General features: G+C 42.9%; 1 protein-coding gene across 1 annotated transcript in view; it reads left to right on the top strand.

The window, feature by feature from the left end:
• The first annotated feature begins 268 nt into the window (after positions 1-268).
• MAB21L3 (mab-21 like 3) overlaps positions 269-17,846 on the top strand; it is a 28,082-nt gene continuing 10,504 nt past the window's right edge. Inside the window, exons 1-3 of the mRNA XM_063123014.1 lie at positions 269-349; positions 4,972-5,112; positions 9,344-9,415. Coding sequence (XP_062979084.1) covers positions 302-349; positions 4,972-5,112; positions 9,344-9,415 — 261 coding nt within the window. The 5' untranslated portion in view covers positions 269-301. The remainder of the gene's footprint in view (positions 350-4,971; positions 5,113-9,343; positions 9,416-17,846) is intronic.

Genomic DNA, 17,846 nt, shown 5'->3' with positions numbered 1-17,846 from the left:
TCAGAAAATCCAGAAGCTTCAGCATGGTTGGGGAAATCGTCTGATGTTTAATATAAAGATTGCCATTTAAAATATATAAAAAACCAAACAAAATGTGGGTCCAGGTTGAAAATGGCTATACTTGCTAAGGATGATGGTGGTTTAAGAGTTGTGAAGTGGAATCAGAAGAATTGCTTTCCTTCTTCTGCAGGGCAATTTTCCCCCCTGATGTACCAGACGAGAAACGCCACAAGTGAAAAATCTTGGGATTGTTGCACCAGCAGGCCTTTCCCTGGAGATACATAGAAGACAAGTCTTTGCCATGAAGCCACTCACAGAAGAAATCATAGAACGATACATTGAGAATAAGGTAAGGACAGTTCTCTGATTCTACTGTTTTCTTAGATTCAGAATCCAGGATTGGAAATTTCAAAATTGTGACCTTTCTAGATGGGATTCATTACTTACATTATTGGATAAAATTTGGCAGTGCCTAAGCTCTTTCGTTTTGGGAAAGATAAACATGCAAAGTGCCATATTAAAGCTCTTGCATACCCAATCTCAGATCTGTGCTAAACCATTATGAACAAATGCACAGAGATGTGTAGTAATTCTGAGCCTCCAAACTGGATCCAAATTACAATGCAGATGCTCTTGTGGCCTTCGGTTACTTTGGACAGATATGAATGGCAAAGTCCTGGGCCCAGTGCTCTTCAACATTTTTATTAATGATTAGGTGCAGGGAATGCTTATCAAATTTGCAGGTGACACAAAATTGGGTGGGATAGCTAATAACCTGGAAGGCAGAAATACACTTCAAAGCGATCTTGATAGGCTGGAGTGCTGGGCTGAAAACAACAGAATGAAATTTAATAGGGATAAATGCCAAGTTCTACATCTAGGAAATAGAAACCAAATGCACAGTTACAAGGTGAGGGATACTTGGCTCAGCAATAATACAAACTAGAAGGATCTTGGAATTGTTGTAGATCACAAGCTGAATGTGAGCCAACAGTATGATGTGGCTGCAAAAAAAGCAAATGCTATTTTGGACTGCATTAATAGAAGTATAGCTTCCAAATCACGTGAGGTACTGGTTCCTCTCTATTCGGCCCTGGTTAGGCCGAATAAATAAATAAATAAATAAATGTAGAAACCAAAAAGGAGCACAACCTGTCCAGCCCTCCTGGGGGTGTGCCCACCTCAACATGGCCTTAGTCACATGTCTGATTTCACAGCACACAATTAAGACAAGCCTGATCTACATAATGTACATAATGTTAAAATCACTGAAATAAAGAACAAGTGAGAGATTCAGTGTATCTGAAATTAAATTCACTCATTCCTACTTTTGTAGCTTTTGCTGTACTTTGAAGCTTTTGCTATACTCTGTGTGAAGGGTGAGCAGGGGGTTGGACTTGATGGCCGTATAGGACCCTTCCAACTCTACTATTCTATGATTCTATATTTTGGAAATCAAAGAAGCAGACACTCCAACATGGCCAGCCCCCAAGAGGCAGTGCACACACACACACACACACACAGAGATAAGGGAGGTGCTCCCATTATTTTTGTGAATGGGCCCCACCCCATACAGCATCCAATTTGTGGTGGACAGTGGCACTTTTCCAAATGCCAAATGTGCCCACAGGAGAGAACCATCTCACCGTCTGGATAGGTAATAATATCCTGAGTTACACTGAGAAGTTGTTTTTAGATGTCCCCAGAGAGAGAAGCAAAAGCCTTGTTGCTTTTGCTTCTATCTCTGTTTCTATCTCTGTACTGGGAGGATAGCTTGCAGCAGACCTGCAATGTGTCGTCCACTTTTAATATTGTGCGCAGGAGGTAGAACTGAAGCTGGTTACATCACTGCAGCATATGTTCACAGAACCAACAGAGACCAGGGTTCTCCCCACAGTGGCCTAAAATAAACACCCCAATTTATCCAGGGTATGTCACAATGCAGAGAAAGGCATTTATAGACAAGCTCACTATAATACACTATAATACATTTATGAATGGGAATGGCAAGCTAGTTACTCCCACTGCCTTCCCCATTCATAAATGTGCAAAAGCGATTTTATTCCCCTTTGAAATTCTGCACTTATTGCTTTAGAAAGAGAGAGTTTCTAGCTTGCTTTTATGAATGGGAAAGGCAGGTGAGTTCCTCTTGCTGGTGACAGTGGTGCCTATGGAGGGAAAGAGTAAATGGGGGGAGGGGGGCTGTCCCTTGACCATATCACAGGGGCATGCCTAGAATTTAATGTGGAGGGCCAGGGGCGTTCTGCCAGGGAACCACCTGGGAGCCGAGATGGAATAAAAGATGTAGGTTTACGATTGGTCTTAGATGGGGTTGCCCTCCCCTTGAAAGACCAAGTATATTTGGGAGTCCTCCTGGACTCTGAGCTCCCTGGGGAAGCCCAGGTGGCTGCAGTGTCCAAGAGTGCATTCCACCAGCTTAGGCTGGTATGCCAGCTGTGGCCCTATCTGAAGAGGATTCACCTTGCTTCAGTTATCCATACACCAGTCACGTCCAGGGTGGACTACTGTAATGCACTGTACATGGGGCTGCCTTTGAAGACAATTTGGAAACTTCAGCCAGTGCACAATGCAGCCACCCGGGTATTGGTGGGGTGTGTGAGGTGATCTGGCCACATGTGTTTCTAAGCCCAATTCAAAGTGCTGGTTTTGACCTTCAGAGCCCTAAACATTTGGGACCAAGTTACTTGAAGGACAGCCTTCACCCATGTCAGCCTGCTCACACTTTAAGATAAAAAAGAGAGGCCCGTCCCACCTGCCTGTTTTAAATTTGGCTGGTTTCTGGATATGTCCATGTGTTTTGGTAGACCTAATTTCTGAAGGTTTTCTGTAAAAAAAAATTATTTAAAAATGATGTGATGCTGGTGATTAATGTGACTAACGGAATAATTGTAACTTTTCCCTGTTGCCGTAGTTCAACTTCCATAGCCAGTGGTGTATATTTTCCTCTCTTTTCCTCTTCCTTTTCTGCAACATTTTTGTCATTAGGTATTGCTATGTCAATGAGGTACATGTGTTTTTTATTTTTTGTTTATGACTGTTATGTCTGGTTGGTTGTAAAGTATTGTCTTGTCCCAGAATTATCCCAGCATAGTGTAGCTTGGCTTGACTTGTTTGAGTGTGTCTGGATCTTGTACTCTCTGAAAGCATATTTCTGGAGGGCACCTGCTGCTGGCTGCATGATCCATGAGGCCAGGTTCTGTGAGCGCATAGTTATCCTTGACAGGAGAGGCTTGCACTTGCTAGGGTCAGGTGAACAGATGTGAAGAGGCTGCAGTCCTAAATTATTATTATTATTATTATTATTATTATTATTATTATTATTATTGCACCATCAGTGTACATGGTGCTGTACAGAGTAAAACAATAAAATAGCAAAACCCTGCTGCATAGGCTTACATTCTAATAAAATCATAATAAAACAATAAGAAGGGGTAGAGTAAGAAACATGGCATCAGAGGAGCGAAGAGCACGAGCAGGGCAATAGTGTGAGATAAGAGAGGAAAGATAGGAAGGAGCTAGACAGTGAAAAGCTTTGTAGGTCAACAGGAGAAGTTTATATTGGATTCTGAGGTGAATTGGAAGCCATTGAAGAGATTTCAGAAGTGGAGCAACATGTTCAGAGCAGCGAGCCAAGAAGATGATCTTAGCAGCAGAGTGGTGAACAGAAACCAACGGACTGATGTGAGAAGAAGGAAGGCCAGTGAGAAGAAGGTTGCAGTAGTCCAACCAAGAAATAACCAATGCATGAGTCTTGGCAGAAGAGACAGACAAAAATTATCGTATCCTGGCAATATTATACAGGAAAAAGCGACAGGATTTAGCTACTGCCTCAATATGAGGAATAAAGGAGAGCGAGGAATCAAATATAAAGCCAAGACTACGAGCTTCCTTGACTGGAGTAAGTGTAACATCATTCACAGTAAGATTGAATGAGAGATGAGGAGGTTTAGGAGGAAAAACAAGCAATTCAGTCTTTGCCACGTTAAGTTTCAAACAACGATGAAGCAACCAAGCTGAGATATCTGAAAGACATGCCGAGATACGATCATGAACATCAGGAGAAAGTTCTGGAGATGAAAGATATAATTGTGTATCATCGGCATACAGATGATATTGGAGACCATGAGATTGAATAAGATTACCCAAGATTTATCTGGGAGTATTTATTGAAATCAATGGGACTTGTTTCTATCATTTCTTTGGGCAGTTTTCTTTGGGTCCCTGATTGGGATTTCTGTTCTCTGCACACTGAGGCAGTGTAAATTCAGGAGATATTTGGATAAAAGGAGGGAAAGATCCTTGTCTGACATTGCGATAATGGGCATCTGTTCAGATATATTTAATGTCTGACTTGTTCTTTATTTTAGTGATTTTAACATTAAGATGTTATGTAGAACAGGTTTGTCTTAATTGTGTGCCGTGAAATCAGACATGTGACCAAGGCCATGTTTGGGTGGGCACGCCCTCTTGGGGGCTGGGCATGTTGGTGGGCACGCCCCCTCGGGGCGGCCATCTTATCCTCCTTTTTAGTTTCCAAAATATGGTCACCCTAATTTTACTATGGCCTTCTCATAAATGAATACTATTTTGCTGCTATTGTCCTTGTAGTTTTTATTGTTAGCTTTTACTGTTTTTACTGATATTTTACTGTCTATGCTTTTATTGCTTTTAGTGTTTATCCTGTTTTATGTATGGTTGTTAGGCTGCCTTGGGAGGGCTTCTGCCCTGAAGGGTGGCTAAGAAATTTTAAATACATTTTAAATAAATATAAAAGATCTTTCAGAAAATTAGGCTTTTTAAGAGGGAAGCATCTGGTTGGTTGCAGATTGGCGATGATGTCATGTGTCATAACGGACCTCCATGCTCCCCCTTTGCACCAAATCACTCATGTAGATTTGTCCCCTGGATAGTTTGTAACTATGTGATAGACATTTTGGAATATGTTTACAGGTCAACCAAAGGCACCAAGCGGTGTCCAAAATTGTGGATGAGGTGCAAGAGATCATTCAACAGCTAACCACAGAAATTAGCACAAAGGACTCCCGTTTTCAAGCAATCTCCAACTCTGGCATTCATAATGAGAACAGGAAGGTAAGCATACAGGGTCCTGGACTTGAGTGGGTGAGTTCTGGAGCCCAATGGGAGCAACGTCTTTTCATTAGAGTCTTTAGAATTGAAGGAAACCAGGCCTGTTGCCTCTGTCTCCTTCCTCTGCAGCAGACTTTATGGGGCCTTGTTAGAGCTAGACTGTGGGCAAGCACACTGGGAAGAGCCAGGGACTGTAGGGAAGCCAGTAGCCAGGATCATAGAGCCAAAGTCAAACCATCAGGCCAAATGGCGTTAGAAACCAGAAGTGAGGTCTGAAGGACAACCAAAGGATACAAGAACAAACCAGAGCTCAGGAAAATCTTGTTGCTCAAGCAGTATTACCACTTCATCGGAACATGAAGCCGTCTTCTATTCCTTACCTGGGTCCGAGAAAACTGAACTGCACAGGCAGGTGCACAACCTGCCGTTCAGTGGCTCACCACCTGGGGCAGCCTCTCACACACCCAAAGTCTCCCCATTCATGCTCTGGCAGCCTCTGAGCGACATATAAAGCTCAATCCCGTCTGAATGGGCATTAGGGCACCTTTGGTGTCCCACTGGTGCAACTGGTGCTTATGTCAGAGTTGTACATTTACCACCCGTATTAGGCCACCAGTGATCATCAGAGGCCTCTGCATTACAGCAATTAAAACCCAGTGTTTTATAACAGCGGTGGTAATACTGTATCATGTATTAGAGGAATTTTAACTGATGCTGATAACTACGGTGATGATTGGCTTTGTAAAAATACCTGACAGAGCTTAGAAGAATGGGAGGGGTATACTTCAGCTGATGACTGAGATATTACTCAACAAGAACCGATGTTATCAGGCAGTCCCCCTTCACCTACCACCCTGCCTGCTTGTAGCACAGGCTATTGGCAAATGCCATTTCCCTTCTACCAAGGTTCAGGTGTTCTGGAGAGTACAAAAAGATAAGTACTGCTTTAGAAAGTTTCTGCACAATAATTACCCAATTCTAGATCGATCATTTTCTTCTAAGAGATGTTTTGGGGTCATGAAAAATGATTATGCAAGGCAGCAGAGCCAAGCCAAGGCAACTGGCCTGCCAGAGGAATCTGTTGGTGCTAAACCGTGGCCACCTCATCCACTGCACTGAAGGCAGCAGGCTACCTTAGGGGGCACAGAGCAGGCTGCAGGGCGCACAGGTTTTTCCTCCCCAAGATCTGTCCCCTGAGACGATTGCCTCTCTCTGCCCAATGGCAAGGCCAGCCCTGCAGGGCAGGGAGGTCTGGGCTGGATGGCCTGCAAGATCCCTTCTGACAGCAGCAGCACCAGAAAAAAAAATAGGGGGCAGAATGTATTTCTAGGTGGGCAGGCTGTGTCCCTCACGTTAAGACAGCTGAAAGAAAATTAATGGTATATCTCACACTAGAAGCTTCATCCCACATACCTGCTTCCCTAGGATTATCCCCGTAGCGCTAAGCTTTCGCGGTTGTTGTTTTTGCTACCGGGTGGCAGCGATCCTTTGCATACCAGGAGCTTTACAACACCAGTGTTATACTGTGCAATCACTGCGAATTGCATGCAAAGGACTCAGAAGTTTTCCACCTTATAACCTGCTTTGATTGTGAAGTACTCCCAGGCATCCTGCCTTAATTGTGCAATAAAGCAAAAAGATTTGCCGTATTTAGCCCCTACTTTTTGAGCATATCTTCCGAGCCGCCGCTGGGGCGCAGGAGCAGGATTTTAAAGAAATGCTTACATCTGTGTACGCTTTAAAGATAAAGGCACCAACATTGGCACAGTAATAGATATTAGGGAGAGCTTTAAGCATACCAAATTTGAATTGAATTGGGTCATCCGTTGATTTTTTATGATTTTTTACATTTCCCCCCTTAAACTCACTTCCTGGTATGCAAAGGATCGCTGTCGCCTGGTAGCAAAAACAACAACAACCGCGAAAGCTTAGCGCTACGGGGATAATCCGAGGGAAGCAGGTACGTGGGATGAAGCTTCAGGAAGTGAGTTTAAGGGGGGAAATGTAAAAAAATCATAAAAAGTGATGAGCCCTGATTGGTCACCATCGGCCTGGACAAAGGGAGGGGGCGGCCCAGCAAGCCGAAGGCCACTGGGCCGCCTCCACCTCTGACCATGGTCCAGCAGAACATTGCTGTGATTAAATAAAACTTTTAAAAATAAAAAAAATTCAAGCCAGTTGCAGGTGTGCCGGGACAGAAGGAGGGGGCGGCCCAGCAGGCTGAAGGCCACTGGGCTGTCTCCATGAGACAGGAAGGCTGTGCATTACAACAAAAAGGTAAAATACATAAAAGCCGCCTTCGCCCTCCATGACTCCTTTTTCTTCAGCAGCAGGGAAGAGGAGGAGGAGGAGGACTTCGGGGCGGGGGGAGGAACAGGGCACTGGGATGGGGGACGGCCCCATGAGGCTTCAAGCCCCACATTTGCACTCCTTTCCATGGAGATGACTCAGGAGGAGTGCAAGTGCTAGTTGGGTCTGTTCGTGTAAGCATCCATCAATTTGTGGTAAGAAGGTGCTACTTTGCTCACGTTTACGCCTATATAAGTCATTTTAGATAGTGACCCCCCCACAAAAAAACCCCAATTTGAAATCAATATGGCGGCCATCTTTCAAAGTGGCAGAGTCTTTCTTAAAAATGGCATAGATAAGCAGTTGAGGGTTTTATAATTTTTTTTTGTTCAAAAAATTCAATGGTACTATTTTAAAGTAGGTATTTTAATAAATTTGCTTTAAAAATGAGAAAAATGAAAAAAATACTTTTTTTACTGTAAAATTTCTTCACTAATCAAACATTTAACAGCCCCATCCAAAGTTTAAAATATATCATTTTTTTAAATTTATATAGGGGAAAACAACAAAAAATATGAACTATTAACTGTTGTTACAGTATTCCTCATTTCTAAATTTAATGTGTAACATTGGAATATATTGAAGTATATGTAAATTAAACTACATTTAAGAAATAATTAAATGAAATCATCATCTTTGATGTTTAGGCACTTAAATATTACAATACAACATCAGTGTCCTCAAATTGTTCTTCTTCTGCTATTGGGCCAGTAGACTTCAAGCACTTTGCCTTGCAGTTCTTACACAGCAGTGTACATGGGATGCCAGCATTTTGCAACTGCAGCGTGACTGGCATCCTGATTTACAGTTGCAGCGGACCAACTCTCTGCAACTCTCCCATATTGCTGGAAGAGATGTCCACAAGGGTGTCCATATACCATCAGATTTTATCCAACCCCACTCTGAAGGTGGAGGTAAGACCGGATTTGCAATATGAGATTGCCCCCACAGATGTCCACCCTGATAAGCAGCCCTTAGAACGTGCTTTTGCAAGGCAGCTGCAGTAGGAGGCACATTTTCTAGCGGTCTACTTTTTGATGTAAACAGCATTTTCCTGGTTTCGCTGATGGACATGCCAGCACATTCTGTACTGGAAAGCAGAGCAACATAAGTTTGAAGTTTCTGCTGAAGTTCTGGGCTGAAGATATGGCATAGGGCTTGAAAGTGCAAGAAATGAGCTTGTAGCATCTTCAGATTGTATCCAGCAATTCCAGGCACTTCATTTTCCATTAGCAGAAAATGGCAATGTAGTGTCACATCCGGTGAAAGCGTGGAAGCCTTTTAGGGCAAGAGCTTTTGATTCCCCTAGAACCTCTGCGATGTTGTGCACAGATATGTGGTGCTTCCGGTTGCCAACACCAAACAAAATCCACACTCTCTTAAGGCCAAGGCTTTTTAGGTAGTGATAGTAAGAATGAACCTCTGCAGGAAATACCTTGAAATAACAGTTCAATAAATGGAGAGGGTTGCGATGTTTCAGGCTTTTTTTCAGATAAAGCTGTGTATAGATGACGGCTGTGCCGGCTCTCCATTTCCACTGGTCCCCTGTTTACCTGCCCTGCAGATAGGTAGTACGAGGAGAGGAGGTAGAGGAAACATGGGAACTCCCTAGAAGGCTAAGTTCACACATTGACACCAGTTGAAAGCAGTGCTCTCCGTGTTTCCAGAAGGAGTGACCTGGGCAAGGTTAGGCAATGTGTCTAGTTCTATTCTTCGGGGTGCTTTGAAAAAGTTCCATCTCCAGCTGCAAAAACATCCATCTGGTATCTTCTTGGATTTCATCCTATTTAGCTATTTGCATTAACACAAACTACATTTTTAGCTAGACAATTAACCAGTTTTTCTGCTTCTCCTCTGTCTATTTTTTCCTTGCTTCCTCTCTCAGGATCAGCCAGCCTTGCTAGCCAAGTGGTCAGCTCTACTTCTGGGGAATCCCCCCTTGCACCCATCCATCCAGGTACAAACCCTTGCATAGATTCTATTCAAATCCCCTTCTGTCCGCTTCTGTCCCCTGATTACTACCACTACCACTCCATTAGCTATCCCAACTTCTCACTCATCCAAGTCTTCCTGAAATGTATGAGAGCACCCTGTTTCTAATTCTTTTACCATCTGGGAGTTCCCAAATGGAGGGTTCCTTGCATTTAAGGATACTGGTCAGTCTGCACTATGCATAATTTGCTTGGTCTATTGTCCCAGGGCTTTTCATAGCATAGAATTCATCATCTCTACTGGACACATAGGGCTGCTTATACTAAAGCCAAAGATCCTGCAGAAGTTGTTTCCAGTTGCACAATATGAACAATAAATTGGGCTGTTTTAATCCTATCTGTAGTCTTGTGTAAAGTGGTCTCAGTATGTGCTTTGGCAACGTTTTAATTTGGGATATTTTGTCCACTTATGTTCTTCTTGTCAGTTTCTCATACAACTGCATAGCATTTTCACACATGCTGTTGTGTTGTCGGTGGCTCCTTTGGAATGCCCTGATGCAATTGCGTTGTGTATGTTATGATTCTGGCTTGCTCACACCTCTGAGTTTTACACCATTGTGTTGCTACTTCTACATTGTGCAAACTGGTGTTAGAGCTTCATCCGATGAACGTTTTATTGCACGCTCGTTCCTGGGCACTCACAGATTTCTTGGAGGTCCCTCACATGACGTTGTCTGCCTCTCGAGTGCCTTCTGCCCCTTCTGGCCTTCCTTGTGCCACAAGGAAAAACAGAAAAAGTCCGGTTGCTGCTCTCTCTTGCTGTGTGTGGGAGAAGCGGCGTGATTACAAAGCCGGACTGAATGGGCCTCGTGCTCCTTGTTTACTTCTTGTAAACAAGGAGCTCGACGGCCTTTAGGCCCCTTCCAACTCTACTATTCTATGATTCTAAGTAACTGAGTGACGACGGAGAAGCGACAGTAACCAGCATTTCTTCCTAGGTGTGATGGAGCTTTTAGTGAGAAAGAGTTTTTTCTTTACTTGTACATGTAATTCTTCTCTGTCAAATGGTGATTTTAAAAAGGTAAAGCTTGCGTTTAATGATGATATTGGAAGTATGCAGATTACAATCATGTGCCATTCAAGCACTTTGGTGCATTCCTGCATGATGCCATACAATGACAGGCTAAGATGTAGGATACTTGTCAGAACGGGAAACAAGTTTGTGCCATACAGGCCTTTCTTTGAAACCCCTTCCTTTCTCCTCCCTTGATGCTCACTTCTTTTGATTTTAGGGTATCAGTTAAAAACTATCAAGACCTGGACTAGCCTACATTCCTAGAGGCAGCTACATGAACTTAATTTTGGTTTTTTATGGTGAATTTAGCTGGCAGCTCCATGTTTGAAAACCTTGTTCATCTTTCCTTCTGTGCAGGACATCTTCAGAATCCATCAGAACTCAGAATATTCTGGCTTCACTGGTGTAAACAAGTTGTGTGCCAGGTGTGTCCAGGCACACTCTAATGTTTGGGGCCACCTCTGCTCCCTCCTCTCGAATTGGGGCTTTTAAGGAGAATGGGAAGAGTGGTGAATTCTACTGCTTTCCTCAGCCCATCCCTGCCAGGAAGGCCAATACTTTTATTTGCAGATGAGGGCTGGAGTCACTGCCATCAGCCAGCCCACTCACTGGCTCAGTTGACCAGCCCCTCTCTCCCTTGCTGCCCCCTTGCTCTTGCCTGCCTGGCAGCTCTTGCCTTGTGCCCCAGCCACAGACGAAACTCACAAGAGTTAGCTGGGCCTCTCGTGATAGTTGGAGCACAAGGCGGGAGCAGCAACAGCTGTGCAAACAGGAGGAAAGCAGGGTGTGTGTGTGTTCTCCTCCCTGTTTCCTCTGCTGCAGGCCATAAGGACTGGAAAGGGAGAAAAAAAGGGGGGGGGAGGAATTGCAGTGACCCCAGGACTTTCCTGGCTGAAAAGGATTCTTCAAATGTCTTTCTGCAACCAGTTTCAGGTTTCCAACAGCACAGAAGTGCTAAAACAATGCCCCTGCTTATTTTAGGTCAATATGATGCCTCCTTTTTTCAAGTAAATATGATGCAGTAACTAGCAAGCTATTATTTCCCTAGATATGGTGTGTGTGTGTGTGTGTGTGTGTGTGTGTGTGTGTGTGTGTGTGTGTGTGTGTGGTGTCTTGTACCACCTTAAAAACTGGGTCGCAGCACAATCCTAAGTATATCTACTCAGAAGTAAACCCCACTGAGAACAACAGCACTTACTCTAAGGTAAATGTGCATAGAATTTCAGCCTGGAATAGAGGGTGGAGAAAAGGCAGGAGAAGGGGATAAAGATGATACTGTTGCAGAAATAGGATAGACAGCTCTGGGCTTTTTAACCCACAGTTAAACTCTGTATTAAGTACAGCAATGATTAGGGTCCCTCTCCTTCAGTCATGTGTAACTGCATTTCAGGACAGATCAAATAATCACAACAATGAACCAGCTAGGTTTTCCATGGGAAAACTCTGTACATGGTGACTTATTTTAAATTTTAATTAATACATATCCTTTCCTATAACGAAATGATCCAAAGGGAGAGGCGGGTAAGAAATATTTATTATTATTATTATTATTATTATTATTATTATTATTATTATTATTATTATGCTTACTTCTAAGTAAGTAAGAGGGCAGCAGAGGGAAATCCCATTTCATGCCTTTATTTATGCTAGTGTGACATGTTAAAGGCACAATCCTATGCATGTTTAGACAGGAAAATGCTGCAACTCCAAGAATCTCCTAGCCAGCATGGCTGGCTTGAGCATGCTGAGAGTTGCACAACTTTTTCCTTTCCAAACATGCACCTTAAGTGGTTTTAAAATGTGTAACTTGGCATATGTGTGGAATCTTTTCAAAAAATATGATTCCTCTAGCATCAGGGATGTAGCAGTTGTGCAGTGTGGGAGGTATGCCATGCTTCCCCCTCCATGAGCTGCACACGCCTAGGATTGGCTTTCGCATGCTTGTGAGAGCACGTGGGGAAGGAGGGCAAGAATCTGAAGGAGAGGAATCATTAGTCTTAAAAACGCTTGCTGTTTCAGCAGTAGGGACTGGTGCTGAAACATCAAGAGGTTATTATCAAGACTTGGACTGGATTACATTCAGGATTAAATAATCCTCACATAACCCTATGACACCCCATGAGTTATGCAAGGGTTTAACCCTGAAATAACCCTGTCAGCCAAGATCACATGACACAACAAGCCATGCCAACTCCTGGATAGGGTTTGCATATTCATAATGTCAAATGGTACATGCCATAGCTCCTTGAGGGGCTGTTGTGTAATGTAAACCAGGTCACTGTCTTCAGGGCAGATTACAGCTAGCAACCCTTCTCACATGTCAAGAAATACTATGCTGCATCCACATCAACATAAGCAAGCAGCTAAAAACTGTCTTCTGTACTATACATTTTTACGCTAGTGGGAGTCAATATATTGTTTAAAGCAGCAATGAACACTAACCGCTCTCTCCCCACAGTCATGTGCCCACAACTTTGCTGACTTTTTCACTTTTTTATGGAGTCCCTGCACTCTCCCTTGGTCCAGCACTGGAGCACATATCTCCAATGAATGTTGTTTTTTAAGGAGTCACAAACAGGCTGTGCCTTCCTGGGGTGGTGGAAGTATAGGACAGTGAAGAAGTTCCAATTTATGTTTGTAGCTGAAAATTCCTTGAATCTCCTCTGAACAGCTTCTCAATAAGGTTCCTCCCAGCGCATAGAATCAACAGTCTTGCAAGCAAAGAATTAAAATCACCCTCTTCAATTAAATATTTATTTATTTATTTATTTATTTATTACATTTTTATACCGCCCAATAGCCGAAGCTCTCTGGGCGGTTCACAAAATACCCCAAAGATGGGGAGTAATGCATAGTTAAACCTGTTGGTATGGTCAAATGTCTTCAGATTTTGGATTGGAAATAGTTTTTTTATTATTATTAAATTAGCATTGACTTATATCTTGCGTACTTATGCAGCAACTTCAGCAATATATCATTCTGCAAAATAGCAACACATTCTAGGAGGGTAGGCGTCTTTTTTTGTTCCAGGAAAGAATTTTGTAGCCCCTTAAAGTAAAGGATTTATTCTGGAATAAACTTTTGTGAACTTGTGGAAGGATGAGTAAAATTCTTTTGCTACAGGTACTGAAGTCTTTTCCATTCCAGTGAAGACCTCCACCCAATTTTATTTCTTTTTGATCATCTGTTTTTCAGGATTGTTATAGAAAGCTGAGAAGTGATTATTTCTTTTATTTCATTTCTTTTATTAGATTTCTATACTGCCAAAGCTTTCTGGGCAGCTTACAAGAATTATATGAATTAGGTCATGGTTATGAAAACAAATACAGGCTGTGTGTGTTAGGGATTGTAGGTATTCTTGAGGTTGCAGCAGAAAGCATTTGTTTTAATGAATTTCTACCCTGCTTTTTCATGAAATTCTACCCTGGTTTTTATGTTAAGTTTTTATGTTAAATTTTTATGTTAAGGAATTTGCAATAAAAAACATTAAAACTAAACAATTGAACAAAACAAGATAGCACATTGGAATAGGTTCATTCCTACCTTGTTGAGAAATTCTAGAAGATGAGGGATTGCTCTTATCATAGAATCATAGAATAGCAGAGTTGGAAGGGGCCTACAAGGCCATCGAGTCCAACCCCCTGCTCAATGCAGGAATCCACCCTAAAGCATCCCTGACAGAGGGTTGTCCAGCTGCCTCTTGAAGGCCTCCAGTGTGGGAGAGAACACAACCTCCCTAGGTCACTGGTTCCATTGTCGTACTGTTCTAACAGTCAGGAAGTTTTTCCTGATGTCCGAATGGAATCTGGCTTCCTTTAACTTGAGCCCGTTATGCCGTGTCCTGCACTCTGGGAGGATCGAGAAGAGATCCTGGCCCTCCTCTGTGTGACAACCTTTTAAGTATTTGAAGAGTGCTCTCATGTCTCCCCTCAATCTTCTCTTCTCCAGACTAAACATGCCCAGTTCTTTCAGTCTCTCTTCATAGGGCTTTGTTTCCAGACCCCTGATCATCCTGGTTGCCCTCCCCTGAACACGCTCCTGCTTGTCTGCATCCTTCTTGAATTGTGGAGCCCAGAACTGGACGCAATACTCTAGATGAGGCCTAACCAGGGCCGAATAGAGAGGAACCAGTACCTCACGTGATTTGGAAGCTATACTTCTATTAATGCAGCCCAAAATAGCATTGGCCTTTCCTGCAGCCATATCGCACTGTTGGCTCATATTCAGCTTACGATCTACAACAATTCCAAGATCCTTCTCATTTGTAGTATTGCTGAGCCATCTTGTAACTGTGCATTTGTTTTCTATTTCCTAGATGTAGAACTTGGCATTTATCTCTATTAAATTTCATTCTGTTGTTTTCAGCCCACACTCCAGCCTATCAAGATCACTTTGAAGTGTGCTTCTGTCTTCCAGGGTATTATCTATCCCACCCAATTTTGTGTCATCTGCAAATTTGATAAGCATTCCCTGCACCTAATCATTAATAAAAATGTTGAAGAGCACTGGGCCCAGGACTGAGCCCTGCGGTTCCCCACTTGAAAAGGTACCATTGATAAGCACTCTTTGAGTCCGATTCTGTAGCCAACTGTGAATCCACCTAATAGTTGTTTCATCTAGCCCACTTTTAGCTAATTTGTTAATCAGAATATCATGGGCACTTTGTCAAAAGCTTTGCTGAAGTCAAGTTATATTACATCCACAGCATTCCCACAGTCCACAAGGGAGGTTACCCAATCAAAAAATGAGATCAAATTAGTCTGACAGGATTTGTTCCTAACAAATCCATGTTGGCTTTTAGTAATCACTGCATTGTTTTCATGGATGTCAGACTGACTCGTCTGTAGTTCCCAGGTTCCTCCTTTTTGCCCTTTTTGAAGATAGGGACAATGTTAGCCCTCCTCCAGTCGTCCGGCACCTCACCCGTCTTCCATAATTTTGCAAAGATAATCAACAGCGGTTCTGAGAGTTCTTCCGCTAGCTTCTTCATTACTCTAGGGTGCAATTCATCAGCCCCTGGAGATTTGAACTCATTCAAAGAGAGTAGGTGTTCCTTATCAATCACAAACTGCAATCCTGCCCCCTCAACTTGTGCTTCACATTTTCCAGGGGGGTCATAGACCCGCTTTTGAGAGAAGACTGAGCCAAAGTAGGAATTGAGCACTGCAGCCTTTTCTTTGTCATCTGTTATCAGTTGAACCACCATTTCTTTCCTTTGTCTTTTACTACTCACATATCTGAAGAAGGCCTTTTTATTGCTTTTAGCATCCCTCGCTAATCTCAGCTCATTCTCAGCGTTAACCTTCCTGACATCATTTCAGCACTTCTGTGCCTCCTGTCGGTACTCTTCTTTTGTAGCCTGGCCTTCCTTCCACTTCCTATATGTATCCTTTTTTGTTTTCAGGTCATCTCTAAGCTTTTTGTGGAGCCACATTGGTTTCTTCTATTGTCTTCTATCTTTTTTCCTTGTTGGAATTGTTTGTAATTGTGCCTTAAAATATCCTTTTTTAAATACCCCCACTCATCTTGCATTCCTTTTCCCATTAGGCTCACTTGCCACGGGACCTTACTTATCATAGTTCTGAGTTTATTAAAATCAGCTTTCCTAAAATCCAGAGTACCCGTATGGCTACACTCAGCTTTTGCTTCCTTCATAATCAAGAATTCAAGTATGACGTGGTCACTTTCCCCCAGAGTTCCTGTAACTGCCACTTTATCCACTAAGTCATCCCTATTGGTCAATATCAAGTCAAGGATTGCCGATCCTCTAGTTCCTTCCTCCATTTTCTATAGGAGAAAGTTATCACCCACACATGTCAAGAATTTCTTGGAAGGGCCACTTTTGGCAGTATTTGTCTTCCAACAGATATCAGGGTAATTGAAATCCCCCATCACTACTACATCAGACTTCCTAGAAACACTGGCAATTTGTTTCTCAAAGGTTTCATCCTCGTCTTCTCCTTGATTGGGTGGTCGGTAGTAGACTCCGATTATCATGTTCTTTTTATTCCTTGCCCCATTTATTTTAATCCAGTTCATTCTGTTTGTTTCCCATACTCTGGGCATTAGTATATAGACATCGAAGACCATATGTATTATAGTCTGGCTTTGTTCCTACATTATTGCGGACACTATTTTTGGGCACTATTGGAGCTGTTCTCTGTACTGTGGTGCATGGGCCTTCATCCATTGTTGCCTCAAAGTTTATGTCTCCCACCCACATAGGATTCAGTTTACAGCCCTTCTGATCAAGTTCTTCATGCTGTGGCCAAACACATTCTTTCCAGCCCTTGTGATGTGCAACGCATCCCTTGCCAGCAGTCCATCTTCCAAGCAGCATAGCCCGTGGTCCCAGAATCCAAAACTCTCATGTTGGCACCACCTTTGTAGCCAGTCGTTCACCCAGAGTATTTTTCTTTCCCTTTCTAATCCTCTTCCAAGAACTGGGAGGATGGATGAGAAAACTACCTGGGCCCCAAGGTTCTTCAGTTTCCTTCCCAGAGCTTCAAAGTCTGACATTATTTTTTTGTAGCTCCGCTTGGCAACATCATTTGTTCCCACATGGATGAGAAGAAAAGGGTATATGTCTGTGGGCTTTATGAGCTTTGGTAACCCTTCAGTCACATCTCTAATCTGTGCTCCAAGGAGACAGCATACCTGGTGAGTCCATGGGTCTTCACGACACACTTGGGTTTCAATCCCACACAGCACAGAGTCTCCCACAATGACTACTCTTCTCTTCTTCTTGGTCGACCGACCTTCTGCCTCTTGTTCACTGTTGCATGGTGTCTCCTGTAATTCTTCCTCTGCAGACTGTCCTCCAATCTCAGCATCCAGTAGCTAAAAGCGGTTGCTTAACTCTAATGGTTCCACTGGTGCAAAATGTCTTCTACTTCTTCTGCTCCTAATTGTCACTTTTTTCCAGGGAGTTTCCTCTTCATTGGCTTTCCTCCCCTCAGCATACTCCACTTCTGCTTCAGTTGGCTGTTGCTCTTCAATCTCTTGTACTTCTTGTTGCCGTTGCAGTTCCACCGTTCTGTCTAAGATCTTCTCTTATTCCTTGGAATAAGAGTACTCACCGCTCAAGTCCTCTCACTTTTTCTTCCAAAAGTGCCACCAGCTTGCATTTGTTGCAGGTGTATGCCATGTCGATCTGAGGCAGGAAGACGAACAATGCACACACTTTGCAGATCACTACCACTAGAGATTCCTTTCCGTCTATATTGTCTATCTCTGTTTTGTTTTTTTCCTTTCTGATTATAGTGAAATTGCCTGTGCTTTTTCCTGTCCTCTCTGAAGGTGCGCAACTATATGAGTATGTCTTCAGAGAGAGAGAGAGAGAAAATATTTTTTTTGTTTTTTTGTTTTGTTTTGTGTTTTTT

Source organism: Elgaria multicarinata, chromosome 3 (genome assembly GCF_023053635.1).
Source record: "Elgaria multicarinata webbii isolate HBS135686 ecotype San Diego chromosome 3, rElgMul1.1.pri, whole genome shotgun sequence".
Lineage (NCBI taxonomy): Eukaryota > Metazoa > Chordata > Lepidosauria > Squamata > Anguidae > Elgaria > Elgaria multicarinata.
This window is presented reverse-complemented; position numbering and strand designations above follow the sequence as displayed.